The following is a 24,147-nucleotide window of genomic DNA, read 5'->3' as shown; positions in this document are numbered from 1 at the left end:
ATTATTGAATCTACATCCTTTATGTCATTTTCCCCAGGTTTCTTTGAAGTTCCTGACCTTTTGTTCTTCCAAATGAACTTTATTATTTTTTCTAATTCAGTAAAATAATTTTTTAATAATTTAATTGGGATGACATTGAATAAATAGATTAGTTAGATAAAATTGTCATTTAAAAATTATATTGGCTTTACCTACCCATGAACAATAAATATTATTTCAGTTATTTAGATCTGAGTTTATTTGTATAAAAAGTATTTTGGGTTTATGTTCATATAGTTTTTGTGTCTGTTTTGGAAGTTATATGCTCAGGTATTTTATTCTATCTAGGTATTTTAAATGGTTTAAAATAATATTGAATAATATTGCTGACACATAGCATAGTTCTGTTTTTCACTCTTAATTAAATGTATTTTAACTTTAATAAATTGTCTGAGATCATAATTACTCTACCAACTTTTTTTACATACTAAATTCTACTCCTGCCCTGTATTTTATCTTTGTGTATATCTCTCATTTTTATGTTTCCTGAAAGCAACATATTGTAGAATTCAGATTCTTAATGTGCTATCCGTTTTCGTTTTATGGGTAAATTTCTCCTATTTGCATACTAAGCCACAGTTACTTGTTGTGTTTTCCTCCTTCCTGTTTTTCCTCACTATCCTTCTCACCTTATTTACCCTATCACTCCTCACTCCTTTGCTTTACTTGTACCCGCTACGTTGCCTTTTATTCCTTAACCCCTACCCACCTCTTTAAGAGTGCCTTCCTCACTCTCTCTTGCCACCTTATTCCCTTGCCCATCTTGCCATAAATACTGAACAAACCAGTGGTAATGTTTGGTGACTTTAGCATCCTAGGAGAATGCACCAGGGAGTGAATTTTAGTTTTATAGGTTTTCTTCTTTTCCATATGCACATACTCTTTGAGAGAATTTCATTTAGTATTTTGATATATGCATACTTTCAAATTGTTTTTTTTTAATCCACAAACCCAACATGACTCACCTGAGTGACAGTAACTCAGAAAAATAATTCATAAACTTTTCTTTATATGATAGAGATTGAAATCCCTGAGTAAACAGTATAGATTTGTGCCTAGAACCATAGACGTACTTGTTAAAACAATTTGGATTTGAGAGTGAGCAAAATTTGAAAGTGGAATTCCAGAGAGAGAGGAATAATATTTAGGATTTAGAATCAAGAAAAATGTAATGGGGAAATAATTTATTTCAGATCCAGTCAGCCATTGGCAAATTTTGATGAAAGACCGACTTTTTGTTCCTAGTGTAGTTTCTAATTTGTCTTCTTCTTAGCTCCTTTTGACCTATTTAATTGTTACCCATTTAATTGATTAGCTCTTTATTAATTATGTAAGTAGGTATAAGTATAGGACTCATTTTAGCATTACTAACATGTAGTTACAGTTTCTGTTTTTCAGTAGTTTTTATTTTTCGGTATTTTAAGAAACTATAACCTTTTTGTCTGCATTTTCTTTTCACAGATTTGGAAGGAGCCCGGGACTGAAAGCTGTGTTGACTAGTATAAATCCTTCAATGACTTAACTCTTCATGGCAACTGACTGGAAAAGCAGAGGCAACTTCAAGTGGCAGGCTGAGGAAGTGTGTGTTTCTGTGTTTGTGTGCGTGTATGTATATTTAATACTACGTACAGCTAGACATATACATACATAAGGACATATACATACGCACACATTTACAGTAACATATGCACTCACTTTGGCCCCCTCTCAAAGGCTTTACAGCTGATGAAAATAAATTTAAGAATCAGATGGGGCAGGTTGGCAACACCGGGCTCAGGAGTCCAGGGAGAAAAACACATTACTAAAGGTCAACTTTCCATATGGTCTTCACGGGTGAAGAAAGTTTGCAAAAAGAGGAAAAAAAGGTCCTGCGCAGATCAAGTCCCCAAAATACCTCCACATTTAAACGAATGTGCTAAATGAGACAGTTGACAGGGTTGAGGGGGGGAAAAATCTGTATTTTAGTATGTAAGTTTGATCATGTGCTGTCCATGGCACGTTGTTTTTTCAGTGGGTTCAATGAATTGAACTTTTTTTTATTTCCTGGACTGACTATTGACCATTACTTTGTGGTTATGACTGGAAGAAAGTAAATTCAAGAGTGATGGAACAAATTTGGACATTGAACTGATTTGTTTGCTTTTTTTTCTTTTTGTTAAAAGTGTTTGTGAAAATATAATTTATTTCCCCTTTCTCTTCCTGCATCTATAGGATAAATATCTTAAAATTGTAATCTAAACCAATAATTAAAAAGCAGAGATGAAGAGAAACCAAACAGTAAGTTTCCTTTTTACTGGACTACAAGTGTGGCATTTGGAGCACCCTTTCTGAATTTGAGCTAAAAGAATTCATCGGACAAGCTATGAGACATCATCAGGGCAACAGTGGAAAAAAGGAAATCTGATCTTTATGTGTGTGCTTTTGTTTTAAGTAATTATTTTCCTCTCTTGAGTCCTAGAAGACTTGTAGATGAGTGGGAGATTACTTACTTATATGTTTAATTTTGGGACTTGTTTTTGCACCAGGATGGAAAAAGCATGTGATCTTTGTAGCAGAATAGGGGAAAAATAAGTGGGGGAGTTCAAAGTGGGGGTGGAAGTGGGGGAAGAATCAGAACTGAAGTGTAGCCCTGTTTTAAAAGAGAGAGGACTTATGATTCACCCAAGGCAAATGCTTTTTGCTGCATTAAAGCTTTAGAGCATTTCTGATTCTGCTAAATGAAAGAGGGATTTTCTTTTTTTGTGCCTCTATGGCAGCAAGAAGTGAGAAAGCAGGCGAAAAAACGTGATAAACAGTTCAGGGTATGTTAAGTTCCAAGTGGAAGCAAAGACCTGCCATGAATGTGGGACTGGCTTTGAATTACAAAAGCCATAGGATTCAGTGGGTTTCCTGGTTCTGAAGGGAGGAGGAAACACCCTTTCTTTCCCAAATTTGGACTGGTGTGTACCTACCTGCACAAGTTCTGGTCTGTTTTGCACGGTTTGTGTGCCTTTTTTTCCCTTTATGCAATCTTTCTCAGCTTTAGCAGCAGAAATTCATCTAGTTCAGAAAACATGCCAGAGGGTGGCTCAGAAAAAAAGATGATTATGTATATTCAATTTCTGCATTTGAACTCCTGAAGAGAAAATCCAACTAGAGGAATTCTTAAAGCCTTAAGTTACTTGAAATCTACACATTTGCAACCCTTTGTCTCTGGAATTGTATTACTCTAAACTGGAATCTCAGGCTGTATAAAGATAAACACGTTGAGCAAAAAGAAGACGCACCTGTTTCTTGATCACCACTTCTTAATCATGCTGTTTCTCCAAAGGATAAGTGAACCCTCACTCTAAGGACTCGAAAATAAAAATGAACCTGAAGTTTTTTTTAAGTGTTACTTTTTCTTAGCAGACTGCCATCATCTTTTATAGAGGAATTTTTCACTATGCATTTGGTGGATATTTATAAAACACTGACCCTCTGATGTGTGCCAGGTCAGTATTTATGATTTAAAGGAGAAAAAAAAGCATATCAAACCAACAAAAAAGAAATTGGTTTAAATTTTTCTGCACTAAGCATTAATTTTTTTGTAAAAATATTAATAAAAAGCATGTATGCAGCAGTGGAACATGGGCCTGTCCTTTGCAGCGATTCAAATATTCTGTGCCTCTCCTGGAAGGGTAGAGTTCCAAAGAGTGAAAAGGAGAAGCCAGTGTGCAGGAGGCGGTATTATGAAGAAGGATGGTTAGCCACTGGCAATGGTCGAGGAGTTGTAGGGGTGACATTTACTTCAAGCCACTGTAGGAGGGATAGAAACACTCCTCAGAGAATAAACTTCAACTTGAGAGGCCATAACAGTGAGGTGAGTAAGTTGTTTTATTTTTTCATTTTAAAAAATATTCAGAAATTTTATATGGTAGGAGTGAGTCTCCCTTCACTTAAAACCAGACCCCTTTGATTCAAAGAATGTTGTGACTTTGTTTTACTGGGTCTATTATAAATAAATAGTTTCCCAGCACCATTGGTTTTTATGGATTCCAATTGGAAAAGTTTTAGTGAGGTTGAGTATTCTTGCTGTAGTTCTCTCATGTAGCAAGTGTACTCCGCCACTATGCTTTTGTATTCCTCCCTAAAAATAATTCAACACTGATTCATTGGAAGTATTTAAAGCAGGCTAAATCTGTCAGGGATGTTGTAGATGATATTATTGCATTGATTGGATGGTGAGAATAAATGACTTAAAGTCTCTTTTAATTAAGATTTTCTGATTCTTGACCTACTTTTTACCTTTTCATCATTTCAGGGACTTACTGTTTTCTAATAAGGTGGAGAATTACTTAACAAAAAATGATATTTTCCTTTGTTGAATAATATAATATTTTCCTATAGACACAGTTTACGTGCCTGTTTGTCATTTCTTAGACTTGGGGTAGAATTAACTGATTTACTATGGAAGACAAAAACCTTGATTTCATAAAAGTTTAAATATCTAAGTTCATGAAACTTAATAAAACTGGTTTATCATAAGTCTAAGAAACCACGGTGAGAATCTAGGTGAGTCAGGGGTGTCACTGACTCAAGGTTAGACCTTGAGTAAATAATAAGGCAAATCTAAGTATTTAAAGAAAAGTTTATTTTGAGCTAGAAAATCATCAACCACCACAAACATTTCCTTTCACAAAGAAGGCAGTAAGTGGGGATTACATATGAAATTGTTAATTTATTACATACAGCTCAATCCTTTTAAATAATATACTTTAAATTTAATGTGATAGTACCAGTATCCCTCTGCTTGTTTGTGTGCCCCTCTAAACTTCCCTCAGATCTTCTCTCGTTATATTCAAAATGTTTCATTGGTGTCCTTTTCTTCCTCCCTCCGCCCCTTTTTTGCTTTACACTCAGTACTCCTTACTGTTCCTGTAACCCCCCCCCTCTCCACACACACACACGCACACACACACACACACACACACACACACACACACACACACGCACACACACACATAAAAGCTCTTCCTTGTAACAAAAATATAGTCAAGCAAAACAAATTTGTAATGTAGTAATTGTGTCTGGAAATGTGTCTCAATCTGTACCTATAGTCCACTAAAAAATGAAGACTATGCTTCTTCAGTCTGATTGGTCATAGAGTACTTACGTCTTTGAAAGTTGTTTTCCCTTACCATGTTTTAGTCATTATATGAATAGTTCTGTTGGTTCTACTCACTTTATTCTGTTTCATTTTATACATATCCTCCTCAGGTTTCTCTGAATCTATACCTCCAGTACATTCATATGCCATAATTGTTCAGTGATATACCATTTGATAGACACAACTTTATTTCTAGCTCTTTGCTACAATTGAAAGTGCTGCAGATGTAGAGTATGATACAAATACAAATACGAAAAGTATTTTTGTAGCATAGCTCATTTTCCTGTCTCTAATCTTGTAAGAGTAACTGAAGCACTTTAGAAAAAGCTAATATTTTTCACCCAATCAAAATTCTAGTGGCTGTTTCCTATAGACCTCCAAGATACTTTCTTTTCTTCTTCAATCAGTTTAGTGCCTGGCTCAGTTTTTTTTTTTCCATACAAGGGGCCTTTAGCATACATATCAATACTCTCTGAATCACCCCAACCTGCTAGTTCTTCAGCTTATTCTTTTGCTATGACCTACTCCTTCACTCCACCACAGCTATATAGAGAAATTGTAATATCTTTGATCTTGCAGTCACCCATAAGTATTCCGTTTTTATATTTAAGAACTCTGAAATTCCTTTATCTGATCAAAATCTGTTATCTCTACCTTTACCTTGCAACCTCAAACCCTAGTCTTTGTCCATGTGCATATTAAATGACTGATTCGCCATGACTTCTGAGCCCTCTGCTCTTCATTTCTTTCCCAGTCTATCACTGACTCTACTTGGAGAGCCAGTTGAACTCTATATTGTTGTATTCTCTTGTGTCCCTTGCCGCTATTGAAAATCTTAGTCTGCCAAAACTCGGTCTTGGATTACTCCTGCCATCTGCTACCTTTGCTCCTGCTCATGTAATGTAGAAAGAAACTGGAGAAAATTATGACACTGCTTAGTTCACTACATAACTGCAGCAAGGCAGTCCTTTTACATCTGCCTCATCAGTTCACTATTCCTCAAAATGATTTTTCCAGACGTTTTCATCACTCCTTAAACCTTCCAAAGGCCCCCTTCCCCCAATCTTCAGTCTGAGAACTTTGTCAAAAATTTTGCTGAAAAAATCGAGCCTATTCTTTGAGAGCTCTCCCTTCTTCCCTGTTACTTATGTCACATCATTGAGATGCCTTCTGTTACTGTCGTCTTCTTTAGCCCTGCCTCACACGAAGAGGTTACCCTTCTCTTTGCCAGAGCTAATCCTTCTGCGTGCTGAAGTGATCCTATTCGATGCTGTTGGGGTGGAGTGCTGGATCACAGTCCAGCAGATTGTTCCCCACCACTTCCCAGTTGTCACTGTCTCCCTGTGCACTGGTTGTTTCCCTTCTGCCTGCAAAGATGCCCATGTATTTCCTGTCCTCAAAAAATAATGCGATCTGTCCATCCCAGCTAGCTGTCCTCCTATATATCTTCTCTCTGGTGGCTAAATTTCTTGAAAAGATGACCTACAATTGGTGCCTCCCCTTCCTTTTTTCTCATTTTCTTCTTAACTTTATGCAGCCTGACTTCCCACCTAAACATTAAGCTGAAACTACTACAATGAACCCTTGATTAGGGAGGGCAGGGCATTTATATACTGCCTATTATGTGCACTGTGCTAAGCATTTTGCAGATATCTTATTTGATCCTCACAACAACCCTGTGAGGTAGGTGCTCTTATTATTCTCATTTTACAGTTGAGGAAACTGAGGCAGTCAACGGTTAAGTGACTTGCCCAGGGTTACACAGGTAGTAAGTGTCTGAAGCTGGATTGCTACTCAAGTTTTCCTTACTCCAGGCCCAGTGCTTTATCCACTGCATCACATAGCTGCCTCAGTAATTGCCAAATCTAATAGCCTGCTTGACCTTTCTGTAGACTTTGACACTGATTTTTCTCTGTAGGTTTTCATGATACTACTCTCTCCTGGTTTTCTTTCTGCATCCCTGAATGCTCCTCAGTGTCCTTTCCTGAATCTTCCAGGTCATGCCTTTTAACCATGGATTTCCCTCAAGACTCTGTCCTGTTCCTTCTTCTTTTCTCTCTCTGTATTTTACATGGTGATCTCTCATCAGCTCCTACCTCTTATCAAAACCCAGAGGTTTATGATTCTCAGATATGCTTAATGGCACTATCCTCTCTTTTGACTTCCATTTTTGTGTCTCTAATTGCTTAGTGTACATAATCTTAAACACAAAAAGTCCAAAAACTGAATCGATTATCTTTATCCCAAGTTCTTCCCACTTTTCTGATTTTCTAATTAATGTTGGGGGCCCACTGTCTTCTCAATCACCAGAGGCTGACAACCTAGGTTAACATAGTAAACAGTTAATAAATGTTTGTTGACTGACTAAAGCAGTAAGCTGATTCCATGTTAAGTGTTTTTCTTATACTGTACTAATGTTTCTGGGTTTTCTAATATGTAAGGTAGTACATTGAGTTGCTTCTTTTAGGCACCAGTTGACATTATGTTTTTACTAGTCTTTGTATAAGTTATTAACCTTTCCTTTATTAACTTTTCCCTAACTGTCAGGCTCTTAGGATATTGAAAAATCTATTATTAAGAACAGCTGAGGGAACAGAGGGTAGAGAAGACTTAGGGGGAACTCTTTTCAAATGATTAAATGTCAGTCACATGGAAGAAAATCTCTTTTGTCTTCTTGAAATAGTGCAGCAGAAACTATGTGATAGTTTTGGGTGGGTAAGTTAATAGTATAAAGAAGAATTTTTTTTTAAACATCTAGAGAGGATCCACAGTGCAATAGGCTGCCATGAAAAATAGTTCCTCATCATTGGACGTATTGGAATACTGAATGGTGATTATTAGGGATGCTATAGAGGGATTTCATAACCTTAGTGGGAAATTGAACTTAGACAGCCTATCCTCTGCCAACTTATATAATTCTTTGATGCATTCAGGGTCCAGGGCAGGACCCAAAAGGGTCAAAGTTGGCTGTTGACTGCAACACAACACCGCTTGGAGCAAGAGGTTTGGGTGTGGAACCAAAATAATGAAATAAGCCTAGAAAAATAGATTCTGAGATTCTTTCAGTACTGTACAAGGTACCAAACTGACTTTCAGTATAGAAGTAGCATGTCAGCCCACTTCTTTCATATTGATATTCTTCCATTAATATAGACCTGCACAACTTGGCAGTAGGTGGGGGCCAGAATTAAAATAGGCTATACTTCTTTGAGGCGCAGATAACGTTTTAGTGGCTCACTTTCCAAGTAAAGGTATAATTAATAATTAAACTATTTTGCAAATACACTATATTAAAAAAGGGAAATTTCAAATAATATCAATTAATTATACTTATTACTTAAGATTTTTATTTATAATGAAATCACATTAATGTTAAAATAATTACTTTACTTAGTGGCACAAGTTTTAATACATTTTTCGGGTTTTCTTACTGTTTATGTTTCGTAAAGACCAAAAACACAGCAAAAAGGTATTATTCTTACTCTTCTCATACTAGAGACAGACTGATGATGGTTGGTTGCCTCGGTTCACATGACAAATAGGAGAGAGTGTGCAGTGGCAACCCACCCACCAGCTTACATGGTGGGTGTGGTAGTGACTAGTGAAAGGAGGGTTAAGCGGGCATAGAAAAAGTACTTATTACATATTTACTTTCTTTTTCATCCTCTACATTTTTCGTGGGCTTCCTTAAATCCTTTGGTGGGCCACAAGCAGTCTGCAGGACCATATGTTGTGCAGGCCTGCATTAATACTTTGTGGGTACAAGTCATTAAACACCAAAATCTTAGAAAAATCAAAATTGCAATGGAAAGATACATTGACTATTGTAAGTATATTTTAGTACATTGCCAGTACTGACCTGTATTTCATTTTTACTTTAAAAAAAATTTTCAGTTTCAAATTCTCTCTCTGCATCTACATTTCTACATCAACTTCTCTCCTGCATTGTCTATTGAGAAGGCAAGAAATTTATATGAAGTTATGCAAAACATTTCCATATTAGCTATGTTGTGAGGAAAAAAGAGGCAAGAAAAATAAATGGAAAATGTGTTTCAGTCTGTACTTGGAGTTCATCAAATCTCTCTCGAGAGGTGAATAGCATTTTCCAGCAAGAGTCCTTTGGAATTGTCGGGGTCATTGTATTGATTAGAGTAGTTAAGTCTTTTATAAGTTTATAATTTTTTTTAACATTCATTTTTCAAAAATTTGAGATCCTCTTACCTTCCTTCCAGCCTCTCCCTCACCCACTGAGAATGCAAGCAATATGATACCCATTATACATGTGAAGTCATGTAAAACATATTTCCACATTCGCCATATTGCTGGAGGGGAAAGCAAGAAAAATAAACAAAGTGAAAAATATGCTTCAGTCTGCATTCAGAGTTCATCAGTTCTTCCTTGAGGTGGCTAGCTTTTTTTATCATAAGTCGTTTGGAATTGTCATGGATTAGAGTAGCTGATCAGAGTAGCTAAGTACTTCACAGTTGATTATTGTTACAATATTGCTCTTACTTTCTATAATAGTAATGGTTCTGTTCACTTCACTTTGCATCAGTTGCCAGTTTTTTCTGAAACCATCCTTTCTTTCTTTCTTTCTTTCTTTCTTTCTTTCTTTCTTTCTTTCTTTCTTTCTTTCTTTCTTTCTTTTCTTTCTTCTTTCTTTCTTCTTTCTTTCTTTCCTTCCTTCCTCCTTCCTTCCTTCCTTCTTCCTTCCTTCCTTCCTTCCTTCCTTCCTTCCTTCCTTCCTTCCTTCCTTCCTTCCTTCCTTCCTTCCTTCCTTCCTTCCTTCCTTCCTTCCTTCCTTCCTTCCTTCCTTCCTTCCTTCCGTTGGGATTAAGTGACTTGCCCGGGGTTACACAGCTAGTAAGTGTCAAGTGTTTGGTCTGAGGTCACATTTGAACTCAGATCCTTCTGACTTCAGGGCTGGTGCTGTATCCACTGCGCCACCTAGCTGCCCCCCTCTTTATCATTTCTTCCAGCACGATAGTGTTCCATTACAATCATATGTCACAACTTGTTCAGCTGTTTCGTTATCTCCTCAGTTCCCAACTTCTTTGCCACCACAAAAATTGCTGCTACAAATATTTTTGTACGTATGGGTTCTTTTCCTTTTTCTTGATACTTTTGGAATGCAGAGCTAGTAGTGGTATTGCTAGGTCAAAGGGTATGCACAATTTCATAGCCCTTTGGGCATAGTTCCAAATTGTTCCCTAGAATGGTTGTGCCAGTTCAAAGCTGTAGCAGTACATTTGTGTCCCTATTTTTCCACAACTACTCCAGCATTTATCATATTCCTTTTCTTTTATGTTATACAATCTCATGGATGTGTGGTAGTACCTCAGAGTTTTAATTTGCATTTCTCTAATCGTGATTTACAGCATTTTTTCATATGACTATTGATAGCTGTGATTTCCCCCCCTGAAAAGTGCCTTTTCACATCCTTTGAGTATTTGTTAATTAGGTAATGGCTTATATTTTAAAAATGAATTTGGCTATATATTTGAGAAATGAGACCTTTATCAGAGAAACTTAATGTAATTTTTTAAAAACAGTTTCCTGCTTTCCTTCTAATTTTGTCTATGTTTTTGTTTGTGCAAAACCTTTGTAATTTTATGTAATCAAAATGATCCATTTTACTTCCTGTGGTTCTCTCTATCTCTTGTTTGGTCATGAATTCTTCCCTTATCCAAAAATATGACAGGTAATTTTCCCCATGCTTCTGTAATTTGCTTATGATATCACTCTTTATGTCTAAATGGGTATATACAGTGTGAGATGTTGGTCTATGCCTAGTTTCTGCCAAACTGCTTTCTAGTTTTCCTAGCAGTTTTTGTGGAATAGCGAGTTTTTGCCTCAAAAACTTGGATGTTTGAGTTCATCAAATACTAGATTACTTTGGTTAATTTCTGTTCCACTGATCAGTTACTCTGCTTCTTATCTAGTACCAGATTGTTTTGGTAATTACTGCTTTGTAATATTTTTTGGGTAATCTAATACTGCGAGGCTCCTTTGCTTTTTTTAAAAATCAATTCCCTTGATATTCTTGACTTTTTATTCTTCCAGATTAATTTTGTTACTGTTTTTTCTAGCTCTATAAATAATTATTTTCTAGTTTTATTGCTATGGCACTGAATAATTAGACTAATTTAGGTAAAATTGTCATTTTTATTATATTATCTTGGTTTACCCATGAGCAGTTAATATTTCTCTACTTGTTTAGATTTGTCTTTGTGTAGAAGTGTTTTATAATTGTGCTTATATAGTTATTGCGTTTATCTTTGGAGGTAGATGGTTTAGTATTTTATACTGTCTGCATTTATTTTAAATTGTATTTCTCCTTTTGTCTCTTCCTGCTGAGTTTTGTTGGTAGTATATAGGAATGCCAGTGATTTTATGTGAGTTTATTTTGTATACTGCCATTTAACTAAAGTTGTTCATTGTTTTCACTAGTTTTTTAGTTGAATTTTGAGGATTCTTTAAGTAATGCCATCATATCATCTGCAGAAAGTAATAGTTTGTTTCCTCATTGCCTGTTCTCTTATTCCTTCAATTTGTTTTTCTTGTCTTGTTGCTCAAGGTAGGATTTCTAGTGCAGTATTGAGTAATTGTGGTGTTAATGTACATACTTGCTTTACCTTGAACTTATTGGGAAGGCTTCTAGTTTATTGCCATTATAGATAACATTTGCTTTTAGTTTTAGATAGATGCTACTTGGTTGGTTGTTGTCTTTGTGCTTGAAGAGGACCAAAATGACATCACTATGTTGGGATTAAGGTACAGTGTGTCTAACTGTGGCTAATCAGACTAGTATGAGCTCGGAAGTCTCTACCACAGGTCAGGTACAAATAGTCCATATAAACATTTGAGGTGGAGATGTTTCTAAATTTGCACATCTCACATTTCTTTTGAGCTCCTGCAATTCTGCTTTGCTCATAGAGAGTCAAAGGATGTAGGCACGTCATGCTGGATGGTTCCATGCCAGTATCTCCTATGTCTCACAATCAGTTCCAGATTTCTTCAGAGAGATCTCGAGAGGGTCCTTGGATTACTTCTTCTGACCTCCATGTGAGTGCTTGCCTTGTGTGAGTTTTCTCTTATGCTTTTAGTTTTCCTAATACTCAACCCTCCCTGTATTCCTGATGTAAATCCTGCCTGACCGTAGTATATGATCTTTGTGATGTATTGGTAATAATCTCCTTGCTAGTGTTTTGTTTAAAAGTTTTGTATAAGTATTCATTAGTGAAATTGGTCTATAGTTTTCTTCCTTTTTTTCTCTCCCTGATTTAGGTATCAAAACCACATTTGTGTCAAAAAAAAAAAAGAATTTGGTAGGACTCCTTTTTTACCATTTTTTCAAAAAGTTTATATGGTATTGGAATTAATTGTTCCTTAAATGTTTGGTAGAATTTGTTTATAAATTCATTTGGTCTTGGATTTCCCCCCCTTGTTTATGAGGAAAATTAAATGAAGAAACTCATTTATGGCTCATTCAATTTCTTTTTCTGAGAGATGGTTATTTAAGTATTCTATTTCTTCTTCTTATCTGGACAACTTATACTTTTGTAAATACTCATCTGTTTTATTTAAATTGTTGGTTTTATTGGCATATACTTGGACAAAATAGTTCCTGATAATTTCTTTAAGGGGGCAGCCAGGTGGTGCAGTGGATAGAGCACCAGCTCTGGAGTCAGGAGGACTTGAGTTCAAATCTGGCCTGCGACACATAACACTTACTAGCTGTGTGACTCTGAGCAAGTCACTTAACCCCAATTGCTTTACCAAAAAAACCAAAAAGGGATTGAAAAAAATTTTCTTTAATTTTGTCTTCACTGGTGGTGTATTAACCTTTTTTCATTTTTGATACTGATAATTAGGTTTCCTTTTTTTTAAAGTCAGATTAACCAATGGTTTATTTTGTTTGTTTTTTCATAAAACCAGCTCCTAGTTTTATTTATTAGTTTAATGATTTTTTTCTTAAATTAATCTCTTCTTTGATTTTTAGGATTTCTATTTTGTTGTTTAATTGAAGATTTTTAATTTTTTTTTTGTAGGTTTTATTTTAGTTGCATTAAGAGAGTCATAGCTTCCAGGAATGGAGATATGATAGTGTCTTTGTAGTCTACCCTTGTCATTGTGTTCAGATTTGAGAAAGAGAAGTTGGAAAATTTCCTAGGAGGAAATACTGGATGGTAAAGGGCCTTGAGTCCTAGTCATATGAAGATCTCTTGAAGGAACTGGGCATGTTGAGCCAGGAGAAGATTAAACTCAGGCAATATGATAGATATTTTCAAGTATTTAAAGAGCTATCATGTGGAGGAGAGACAAGACTTGTTCAGTGGCTCCAAAGAGCTGAACCAGGGGCAATGGATAGAGGTTATAAAGAAGCAAATTTAAGCTTAATATCTGGGAAAAAACTTCCTCACAGAGGTGTGCAAAAATGGAATGCGCTGCCTTGAGAGATAGTAGCTTCCTCTTCCTTGGAGATCTTCAAGAAGAGGATAGATGACCTTTTCTCAGATATGTTTTAGCGGATATTCCTTTTGGCTATGTTTTGGACTAGATGGGTGCTGATGTTCATTTCAGCTCTCAAAGTCTGTGATTCTGTGTTGTTTACCATAGAAGCATTACCCAGTGTCTTGTAGGCTTTGTTCAGTCTCTCCTGACCATTATGAGGGTATCAGCAGAACACCCTGGTTTTCTACTTCCTCATCCTTGCCATGTGACCAGCTCAATTTTTTTTCCAAAAATTTTTTTTAGGCAGTTGAGGTTAAGTGACTTGCCCAGGGTCACACAGCTAGTAAGTGTCAAGTGTCAGGTCCTCCTGACTCCAGAGCTGGTGCTCTATCCACTGTGCCACCTAACTGCCTCTAGCCCTTCTTTTATCATACAATTCCTTGATGGCATCTTCTGTTCCTGTCCTTCTTGAGAGTTCCTTATTAATTATGGCTTAATGGTATTAAAAATGGACCTTGCTTTCATAAGAATCTTTATGTCATTAAAGGAGATTTGCAATTTCTTGAGAGCAGTCTAGGCTAGTCTCTTCCTTTTTAACTCTGGACCTAACTCCTAGTCCATCCGTACTCTATCAATATATGAACTGATGGAAAAGCTAAAAGAGAAATATAAATTTTTAAAGAACAAAATTAAACAACCAAGGGAGAGAGATACTGAGTGCATTACCTTGCTTATATCTTTTATAAATAATGACATGATGGTTGCTGACTCACTAGGAATTCAGTGGTTTTACAAGCAATTAAATGCATCAGTTTAGGGAAGCCATATATATTTAGTTAGATTTGGTAGCATATAAAATATTTTTGTGACTAGAATTTCAATCAATTTTTTAAGCTATACAGCTCAGGAATTATACTTTTTATTTTTCTTAAAATGTATTCATAAGATTTTAGAAATTACTGACTTACTCAGATTCAATTTGAAAAATTAAATCCTTATTTGCATTTGGTTTATAGTTTAAATTGTTGCTTGCCATTCCAATTTTCTGTGTCCCAGAAATAGAAATTTGCAACAAAATAGTGAGTTTCATCCCCTGGAATGAAAATAAGTTAATTGAAGAATTTTTAATTTTTGGCAGTCAGCCTAAAGTTTAATAAATTTACTGAAGGTTCCAGCTAGATAATCAAAGCATCTCTCTCTTCTTGGTTCTTGCTTTCTCTAATCAGCGGTATATAACATTGATGGACTGAAAAAAATTTCTCCTGTCATTAACTTTGCTCATAGAATTATCTTCCAATAAGAGGGGGAAAGAAAAAGGTACATGGAGTGGGGCATGGTTGAGAAAATCTGGAATGCAGCCTGGAGGAAAGAATGATACCTTTCATAAATGTAAGATTCTGAGAGTAGCCCATCCAGTCAGAGGAAGAGGTTACAGTGGGGAGGAGGGTTCTTTTCAGTGTTTGGGTTCCAGGGCTTGAGTGAGAGAGCTGTTCACTTTTTTGCTTTGAAGCTAAATTACTCTTTGATTGTATCATGAAAGTATGTGTTATCTTTAAGACTACTAGTAGTTTCATAATCTCTCTTGATCAGCATTTAAAAAAATCTCTTGTCAGAAATTTATCTATGTCTAGCCTACTACTTTAAGTTTAAGTGCCAGTTCTGTTAGCATAGGGGAGAAAAACCGACTGACATTCTCTGTGAATTTATTTCTTTTTGTGCTTGGAGACTCTTCCAGTCTGAAAACTCTGAAAATGAGCTATGGTTGAAGTTTCTAAGATAATGAAGCAATAGCACTTTGTAAGCCCTAAAGCATTATATGAATGGGTACACTTTGGGGAGCAGCTACTAGGATAGTTCAAATCTTCTCTCAGACACTGCCTAGCTCTGTGACCTTTAGTAAATCACTTAACTTCTCCCTACTGCTTCAGTTTCCCTATCTTAAATAGGAATAATAAAAGCACTTACAGTGTTGGAAGATCAGATGAGTAAATAAATGTAAAGCCTTTGCAAACTTCTAAGTGTTTTAAAGTCTTACCTCTTCATTTTCTTCTTATTGATAATAGGTTGAACAGAGACTTGAATAGTTAAAAGTACTAGAATATAGAATAGCCTGATGGTATTTTTATACTAGAAGGCATCTTATTGACTGTCTTGTCCAAGTCTCTCATTTTGTAGATAAGGAAACTGAGGCACAAACAGATTGACCTGTTCAAAGGTATATGAGTATCAGAGACATGTTTGGAACCCAAATCTCTTGATTAAAAGTTATTCTTATTTCCTTTACAATGAAAGATTAAAAGTTATTGTTCTTTCCTTTAGAGTGGTGGATTTGCAGTGAGGTATAGCGAAAAGATCTTTGGACCTACAGTTAGAAGTCATGAATTGGAATCTTAACTCTTCCCTTTATTAGCTATATAGACTTTAGTAATTCATTTGCATTTCCTAAATCTTTCCTAATCTGTCAAATGGTGATAGACAATAGCAGCACTTGGCCTAGGTATTTCACAACATTGCAATGATCAGATAAAGTTATGATTATGAAATGCTTTGTCATTTGCAGTGCACTATACAAATATAAGATATATACCACTGTGGTCAAAAAGTTGACAATGAGTAGGTACAAGAAGGCCTTAGTTAAATGTACTAATGACTGATTCATAACAAATATTGATAGAATCATTTTTGTTTTGCCTTAGCCTCCTAAACTTTTCAAGTGTTATCTTGAAAGGCAGTCATGCCCTTGTATACGTCATCCCTTACAGCCATTATTGAAAAATAGAATTTTATAGACTTTGAGTATTTTACATTACCTTTGGTGAATCCCCTTAGTTGTCTGTTCTCTGGGTAAAAATGATCCCAATTCCTTAATTTTATCATAGTAAGTCCAATTTTGTGAACTATTTTATTCAGATTTATAGAACTTACTAAAAGATAGCTTTGTATTATTCAGGCTTTTTCTGTGTCATTTTGTGCTTCCTTTTTTTTCCACCTCCCCCCTAATATTGGGACTCCTCTAACTATTTCTTTAGTTATTAAGTATGCTAAACACAGAGTGGGCAGCAAGAAGATTTGGAATTCAGATTTGTCTGAAGTTTTCTGGGTATTCCTGGCATAATAAAATGTTTAAATTGTTTCACTTAGTCACATTTTCACTTTAATATGGCAGACTGGACTATAACAAAAGAACTACTTTAGTTCTTTGAATTAATAAACCATCTTATTTTCTTTTATTTGATGATAAAATACATTGCTCTAGGATACAACTGATATTTTTGGGGTATTGGAGAATGAGTGGGATTGAGACCACTTACCCAAATAAAAATTCAGAGGTTTCTCTTAGTAGAAACAGAAGTTTTATTCTAGCAAGTCTCCTGCGAGAATTGGGCATCACCTACCCAGGGTGGACAGGAGTAGGGAGGCAGGATACAAGCAGCAAGCAAGCAGTTTTATACCCCTAGACAAACAAATTCTAAGAAAACCCCACCCTCCCACCTTTTAACCTGAATCTCTTTATCCCCATTGGTTGAGGTAAGAGACCTTACATTCTACTTAGAAACTAAGAGATACATTTTACCCAAACAGGCTTGGAAGCTAGAAGATTGCTTTATTTGGCAAAGATAAGGCTGGGGTGGTGGTTACAAAACAAGGGAGGGGGTAGGCAATAGATGTATGACCCGATCACATGATTTACAGGAAAATGAAACTTAGGCCCGGCTAATGCTAAAGCCTCTAACTAAAGTTTTGGAGTATAGCTTCCATTTCACATGAGAAACTTTCAGTTGTCCCACACAGAGAATAATAATATAGTAGTTCAAAAATATTGCTGTAGTGTACAGAAATATTTGCAAATGCATAGTGAGTTGTGGTAGTCTTTCTGGTTCACTTCTTGCTCAGAGAAAAGAGACTTATTAATTGTTAGTTAAATCTCTTTTCTCTGATGCTGCCTTGTTTATCTTTTAGCACAAAATATATATATATGTGTATGTGCTAGGATATATAATATATAATATATGCTAGTATATAATGTACATAGAATATGATCTTATATATGTATGTGCATATATTTGTGTGTGTGTGTTGTGTGTGTGTGTGTGTGTGTGTGTGTGTGTGTGTATAGGCTAGTAGTCGAAAGATTCCATTAAAATTTCCGAATATCTGCTGAATAAATGAGTGAAAGCATTTCTTAATTGGTTTCATAATTTGCTCATTGCACCCTAAATATTCACCTTTGGTTACTACTCTAAAACAGCATTTCTTAAATTGTAAATACACAGAGGTCACAAAAAATTTGGCAACAGTAAAATGTTTCTGAGGGCACATGACCAAAAATTAATTAAAAATCAAATGCATAATGAACTCAAGGTGTTTCTGGCAGCACTTGCCCACGTGGCATCGGCAACTTCGCTGCAGCTTTTGTTCTGAACACAAAGCATGCACACTTTGCACTGTAGATGCCCTTAAGCCACACAACGCTAATGAAGGCTGAACTCATGAAAAGGGGTCACAAGTGGAAAAAGTTTAAGAAGCACTGCTCTGAAACATACGGTTCATTGGTAAACTATAAAGTGAATTTGAATTGCTTGAAAGAACTTTTCTTCATGAACTTACAGGTGTTTTGTTTGGCTAAGTGGAGATGGGAGAGAGGATATACGTACATCTGAGTTAGTTCTCTTAAATAGAAGTGAGATGAAATTTTCATTAGTTAAGTGCATAAACCTGTATTCATATCAGAACATTTCTATATGAAGTATAATAAATATCTTTTTTTCTTATTCTTAAAAAATGTTTTAATTTAAAATTCAATTTTCTCTTATTTTATTTGTATTCTTTCATTCTCTCCTCCCCTTCCTCATTTGACAAAATCCTTGTTATAAATACATATGTTTGAGCAAAACAAATTCCCACATTGGCCATGTCCAGAAAAAAAAAAGTCAATTTGTACTCTAAGTCCATTACTTCTATATATGGAGCTGGGTAGCATGTTTCATAATGAATCCTGTGGAATTGTGGTTAGTCATTATGTTGATCAAATGTCGTAAGTCTTTTAAAGTTGTTTACTTTTACAGTATTGTTACTGTTGTATAAATTATTCTACTGGTTCTGCTTACTTCATTCTATATCAGATCATAAATGTCTTCTCAGGACTCTCTAGAACCATCCCATTCATCATTTCTTTTTTTTTTTAAGATTTATTAATTTATTTTTACTTTTCAACATTCACTTCCACAAGATTTTGAGTTCCAAATTTTCTCCCCATCTTGTCTCTCCCCCAACCCCAAGACAGTGTGCATTCTGAATACCCTTTCTCCTAATCTGCTGTCCCTTCTGTCTCCTCCCCCTTTCTCTTATCCCCTTCCTCTTCTGTTTTCCTGTAGGGCAGGATAGATTTCTATACCTCATTGCCTGTGTATCTTATTTCCCAGTTGCATGTGAAAACACATTTTCAACATTTGTTTTTAAACCTTTGGCTCCCAATTTTCTCCCTTCCTCCCTCTCCACCCATCCTCATTGAGAAGGCAAGCAACTTGATACATGTTATACTTGTGTAGTCATGCAAAACACTTCCGTAGTAGTCATGCTGTGGAAAACTAACTATATTTCCCTTCATACTATCCCACCTCCCATTTATTCTCTTCTCTCTTTTTTGACCCTGTCATTCCTCAGAAGTTTTTGCTTCTGATTTCCCCCTCTCCCAATCTGCCCTCCATTCTGTCATCTCCCTGCTCCCTTATTCCCCTCCCCTCTGTTTTCCTGTAGAGTAAGATAGCTTTCCATACTCAATTGAGTGTGTATGTTATTCCCTCCTTAAGCCAGATCCGATGAGAATAAGATTCACTCATTCCCTCTCACCTTCCCCCACTTCCCCTCCACTGTAAAATCCTTCTCTTGTCTATTTTATGTGAGATAATTTACCCATTATAATCCTCTCTCACCCCTTACTTTTATTCTCTAGATATCACCCGTTCATCCTCAACTCACCCTGTGCCCTGTATCTATCAGTCTATCTATACATATAATAATTTTTTTCCCTCCAGCTACCCTAATACTGAAAAAGGTCTCATGAGTTACAAATGTCATCTTTCCATATAGGAATGTAAATAATTCAACCTTAATAAGTCTCTTATAATTTCTCTTTCCTGTTTATCTCTTCATGCTTCTCTTGAGTCTTGTGTTTGAAAGTCAGATTTTCTATTCAGCTCTGCTCTCTTTTCATGAGGAATGCTTGAAAGTCCTCTATTTCACTGAATTTCCCCCTGATGGATTATACTCAGTTTTGCTGGGTAGGTGAGTCTTGGCTATAATCATATCTCCTTTGCCCTCTGCAGTATCATATTCCAAGCCCTCCGGTCCTTTAATGTAGAAGCTGCTAAATCTTGTGTTACCCTTATTATGTTTCCATAACACTTGAATTGATACTTTCTGGCTGCTTGCAACATTTTCTCCTTGACCTGGGAACTCTGGAATTTGGCTACAGTATTCCTAGGAGTTTTCCTTTGGGTATCTCTTTCAGGAGTGATTGGTAGATTCTTTCCATTTTGATTTTACCCTCTGGTTCTAGAATATCAGGGCAGTTTTCATTGATAATTTCTTGAAAGATGATGTCTAGGTTCTTTTTTTGATCATGGCTTTCAGTCCAGTAATTTTTAAATTCTCTCTCCTGGATCTATTTTCCAGGTCGGTTGTTTTTCCAGTGAGATATTTCACATTGTTTTCTATTTTTTCATTCTTTTGGTTTTGTTTTACAATGTCTTGATTTCTCATAAAGTCACTAGCTTCCAATTGTTCCATTCTAATTTTTAAGGAAATATTTTCTTTAGTCAGCTTTTGGACTTCCTTTTCTATTTGGTCAGTTCTGCTTTTTAAGGCATTCTCCTCATTGGCTTTTTGGATCTCTTTTGCCATTTGAGTTAGGCTATTTTTTTAAGGTGTTACTTTCTTCAGTATTTTTTTGGGTCTCCTTTAGCAAACTGTTGACTTGTTTTTCATGATTTTTTTTGCATCACGCTCATTTCTCTTCCCAGTTTTTCCTCTACTTCTCTTACTTGCTTCTCAAAATCCTTTTTGAGCTCTTCCATGGCCTGAGACTGATTCATATTTTTCTTAAAGGCTTTTGGATATAGGAGCTTTGACTTTGTTGTCTTCTTCTGGTTGTATGTTTTGATCTTCTTTGTCCCCAAAGTAAGATTCTATGGTCTGACTTTTTTGCACAGTTTGCTCATGGTCCCAGCCAATAACTTGAGTTTTAAACTCTTTGTTAAGGTAGTGGTCTGCTTCCAGTGTGGATAATGTACTGTCCCAAGCTTTGGGGGGTTTGTGCAGCTGTTTTCAGAGATACTTCTAGGAACCTGTAAGTTTTCAGTTCTTCCAAGGTGGTATGATCAAGGGTGAGGTATTTATTCCTTTCTTGACCTGTGCTGTGGGCTATGAGTGACCACAAGCATTCTTTTCTGCCTTGGAACTGGAGTTCCACCATGCCAGCGCTCCTCCTCGCCCCAGGACTGCTACCCAGAACTGTGACCCAGGTCCAAGCACTGGCAAAGCAAGACAATCCTGCCTCAGCACCAGAAAAGATCCCTGCAATCCCCATCTGATCAGCCACTCAATTTCCTTTCAGTCTGTGGGCTGGAAGCAACCACTTCCCTGGGGCTGGGCCAGGACTGGGGCTAGGATGGAGCTTCTCTCTCATCATAGTCACAGACTTTTGCAACTGACTTTTTTTTTCTTTTTAGTGAGGCAATCGGAGTTAAGTAACTTGCCCAAGGTTACACAGCTAGTGCGGGTCAAGTGTTTGGTCTGAGGCAGGATTTGAACTCAGGCCCTCCTGACTTCAGGGCTGGTGCTCTATCCACTGCGCCACCTAGCTGCCCCTTCCAACTGACTTTCTAAGTTGTCTTTGGCACTTGTGGATTGAGAAATCTGGAAACCACCACAGCTGCCAGTGATTCAGTCCCCTGAGGCCTGCTCCAGGTTTGCTGAGGCCTGGTTTTTGCTTGTGTGCCCATGCTGAACTGCCTTTCTCTCCCAGCCCATGTGATAGCTCTTTCTGATCAACCAACAAGGTTGTCTTGGGCTGGAAATTTATTTCAGTCTGTCTTTTTGTGGGTTCTGTTGCTCTAGAATTTGTTTAGAGGCATCTTTTATAGGTATTTGGAGGGATTTGGGGGAGAGCTCAAGCAAGTCACTCTTTTACTCTGCCATCTTGGCTCCACCTCCCTGTTCATCATTTCTTATAGCACAATAGTATTCTATGACATTCATACACCATAAGTTATTCAGCCATTCCCTGTTTGATAGGATTCACATCAATTTTCTATTCTTTGCCACTACATAAAGAATATTTACATTTTAGAATATAAAATTTTAAGATCTGGAATGGCTTGGCCACCTTCCCCTACATTTCTTTTCATTAGTTTTCTTGATATTCTAGACCTTTTGTTCTTCCAAATGAATCTTGTTATCATTTTTTCTAGCTCTCTAAAATAATGTTTTGTTAGTTTGATTGGTATGACACTGAATAAGTACACTGGCTTAGATAGAATTGTCCTTTTCACTATATTAGTTCAGCCTACCCATGAGCAAGTGATGTTCCTCCAGTTCTTTAGATCTAACTTTATTTGTGTGAAAAGTGTTTTGTAACTGTGTTCATAGAGTTCCTGGGTTGGTTTCAGGAGGTAGGCTCCCAAATATTTTATAATGTCCACAGTAACTTTAAATGGAATTTCTTTTCTACCTCTTGCTGTTGGGCTTTGTTGGCAATATATAGAAGTGACAATGATTTATGGGAGTTTATTTTATAGCCTGCAACTTTGCTAACGTTTATTATTTCAAGTAGTTTTCTAGTTTTTCAAGTAGATTCTCTAAATATATCATCATAACATCTGCAAAGAGTGATAGCTTTGTTTCTTCTTTGCCTGTTCTAATACCTTCAATTCCTTTTTCTTCTCTTACTCTTAAAGCTAATGTTTCCAGTACCATATTGAAAAATAGTGGTGATAATGGGCATCCTTGTTTCACCCCCGATCTTATTTGAAGTGCTTCTAGCTTGTCCCCATTACATATGATGCTTGCTGAAGGCTTTAGGTAGATGCTAGAGCTAGAAAAAATGATAACAAGATTCATTTGGAAGAACAAAAGGTCCAGAATATCAAGGGAACTAATGAAAAGAAATGCAGGGGAAGGTGGACTAGCTGTTCCAGATCTTAAATTGTATTATAAAGCAGCAATCATCAAAACTGCTTGGTCCTGTCTGAGAAATAGGGAGGTGGATCAGTGGAATAGGTTAGGTATGTAAGACACAGTAGTCAATGGCAATAGTAATCTACTATTTGATAAACCCAAGGACCCCAACTTCTGGGGTAAGAACTCACTGTTTGACAAAAACTGCTGGGAAAACTGGAAAAGAATATGGCAGAAATGAGGCATAGACCAAAATCTCACACCATATATCACAATAAAGTCACAATGAATTCATGATTTAGATATAAAGGCTGATATCATAAGCAAACTGGGAGAGCAAGGAATAGTTTACCTGTCAGATTTATGAAGAACAGAAGAATTCATGATCAAACAGGAGATAGAGAACATTATGAAATGCAAAATAGATAATTTTGATTACATTAAATTGAAAAGTTTTTGCAGAAACAAAGCAGCCAAGCTTAGGAGGGAAGTAGAAAACTGGGAAACAATTTTTACAACCAATGTCTCTGATAAGGGCCTTATTTCTAAAATATATATAGAATTAAATCAAATTTATAAGAATACAAGTCACTCCCCAATTGACAAATGGTCAAAGGATATGAACAGGCAATTCTCAGAGGAAGAAACTAAAGCTATCTATAGACGCATGAAAAAATGTTCTAAATCGCTATTGATTAGAAAAATGCAAATCAAAACGACTCTGAGGTACCACATCACACCTATCAGATTGGCTATCATGATGAAACAGGTCAGTGATGAATGTTGGAGAACATGTGGGAAAATTGGAACACTAATGCATTGTTGGTGGAGTTGTGAAATGATCCATTTTGGAGAACAATTTGGAACTATGCCCAAAGGGCTATAAAAATGTGCATGCCTTTTGACCCAGTAATATCACTTCTAGGGCTATATCCCAAAGAGATCTTACAAATGGGAAAAGGACCCACATGTACAAAAATATTTATAGCAGCTCTTTTTGGGGTCATAAAGAATTGGAAATTGAGAGGATGCCCATCAGTTGGGGAATGGCTGAACAAATTGTGCTATATGAATGTAATGGAATAGTATTTTGCTATAAGAAATGATGAGCAAGTAGACTTCAGAAAAACCTGGAAAGACTTGTGTGGTCTGATGCTGAGTGAAGTGAGCAGAACCAGGAGAATGTTGTACACAGTAGCAGCCATGTTGTTCAGTGACTGATGTTGATAGATTTAGCCCTTCTCAGTAATGCAAGGATCTAAGACATCTCCAAAAGTCTCATGATAGAAAATGCTATCCACATCCAAAGACCAAGCATACTTGGCCTTTTTTTTTTTCTGTTTCGTTTT

General features: G+C 36.3%; 1 protein-coding gene across 2 annotated transcripts in view; it reads left to right on the top strand.

The window, feature by feature from the left end:
- Positions 1 to 24,147, top strand: part of TULP4 (TUB like protein 4) — a 258,815-nt gene that overhangs the window by 62,520 nt on the left and 172,148 nt on the right. Inside the window, exons 3-4 of one of the 2 annotated variants that reach the window (XM_020986694.2) lie at positions 1,501 to 1,618; positions 2,251 to 3,880. In XM_020986694.2, the coding sequence (XP_020842353.1) occupies positions 3,629 to 3,880 (252 nt within the window). In that variant the 5' untranslated portion in view covers positions 1,501 to 1,618; positions 2,251 to 3,628. Of the gene's footprint in view, positions 1 to 1,500; positions 1,645 to 2,250; positions 3,881 to 24,147 lie in introns of both variants that reach the window. The other variant, XM_020986691.2, reaches the window with a different exon arrangement.

The sequence above is a fragment of the Phascolarctos cinereus genome, unplaced genomic scaffold, assembly GCF_003287225.1.
Source record: "Phascolarctos cinereus isolate Bilbo 61053 unplaced genomic scaffold, phaCin_HiC Scaffold_5;HRSCAF=322, whole genome shotgun sequence".
Classification (NCBI taxonomy): domain Eukaryota; kingdom Metazoa; phylum Chordata; class Mammalia; order Diprotodontia; family Phascolarctidae; genus Phascolarctos; species Phascolarctos cinereus.
Note: the sequence above shows the minus strand (reverse complement) of the source record. Positions and strands in the feature narration are given on the sequence as shown.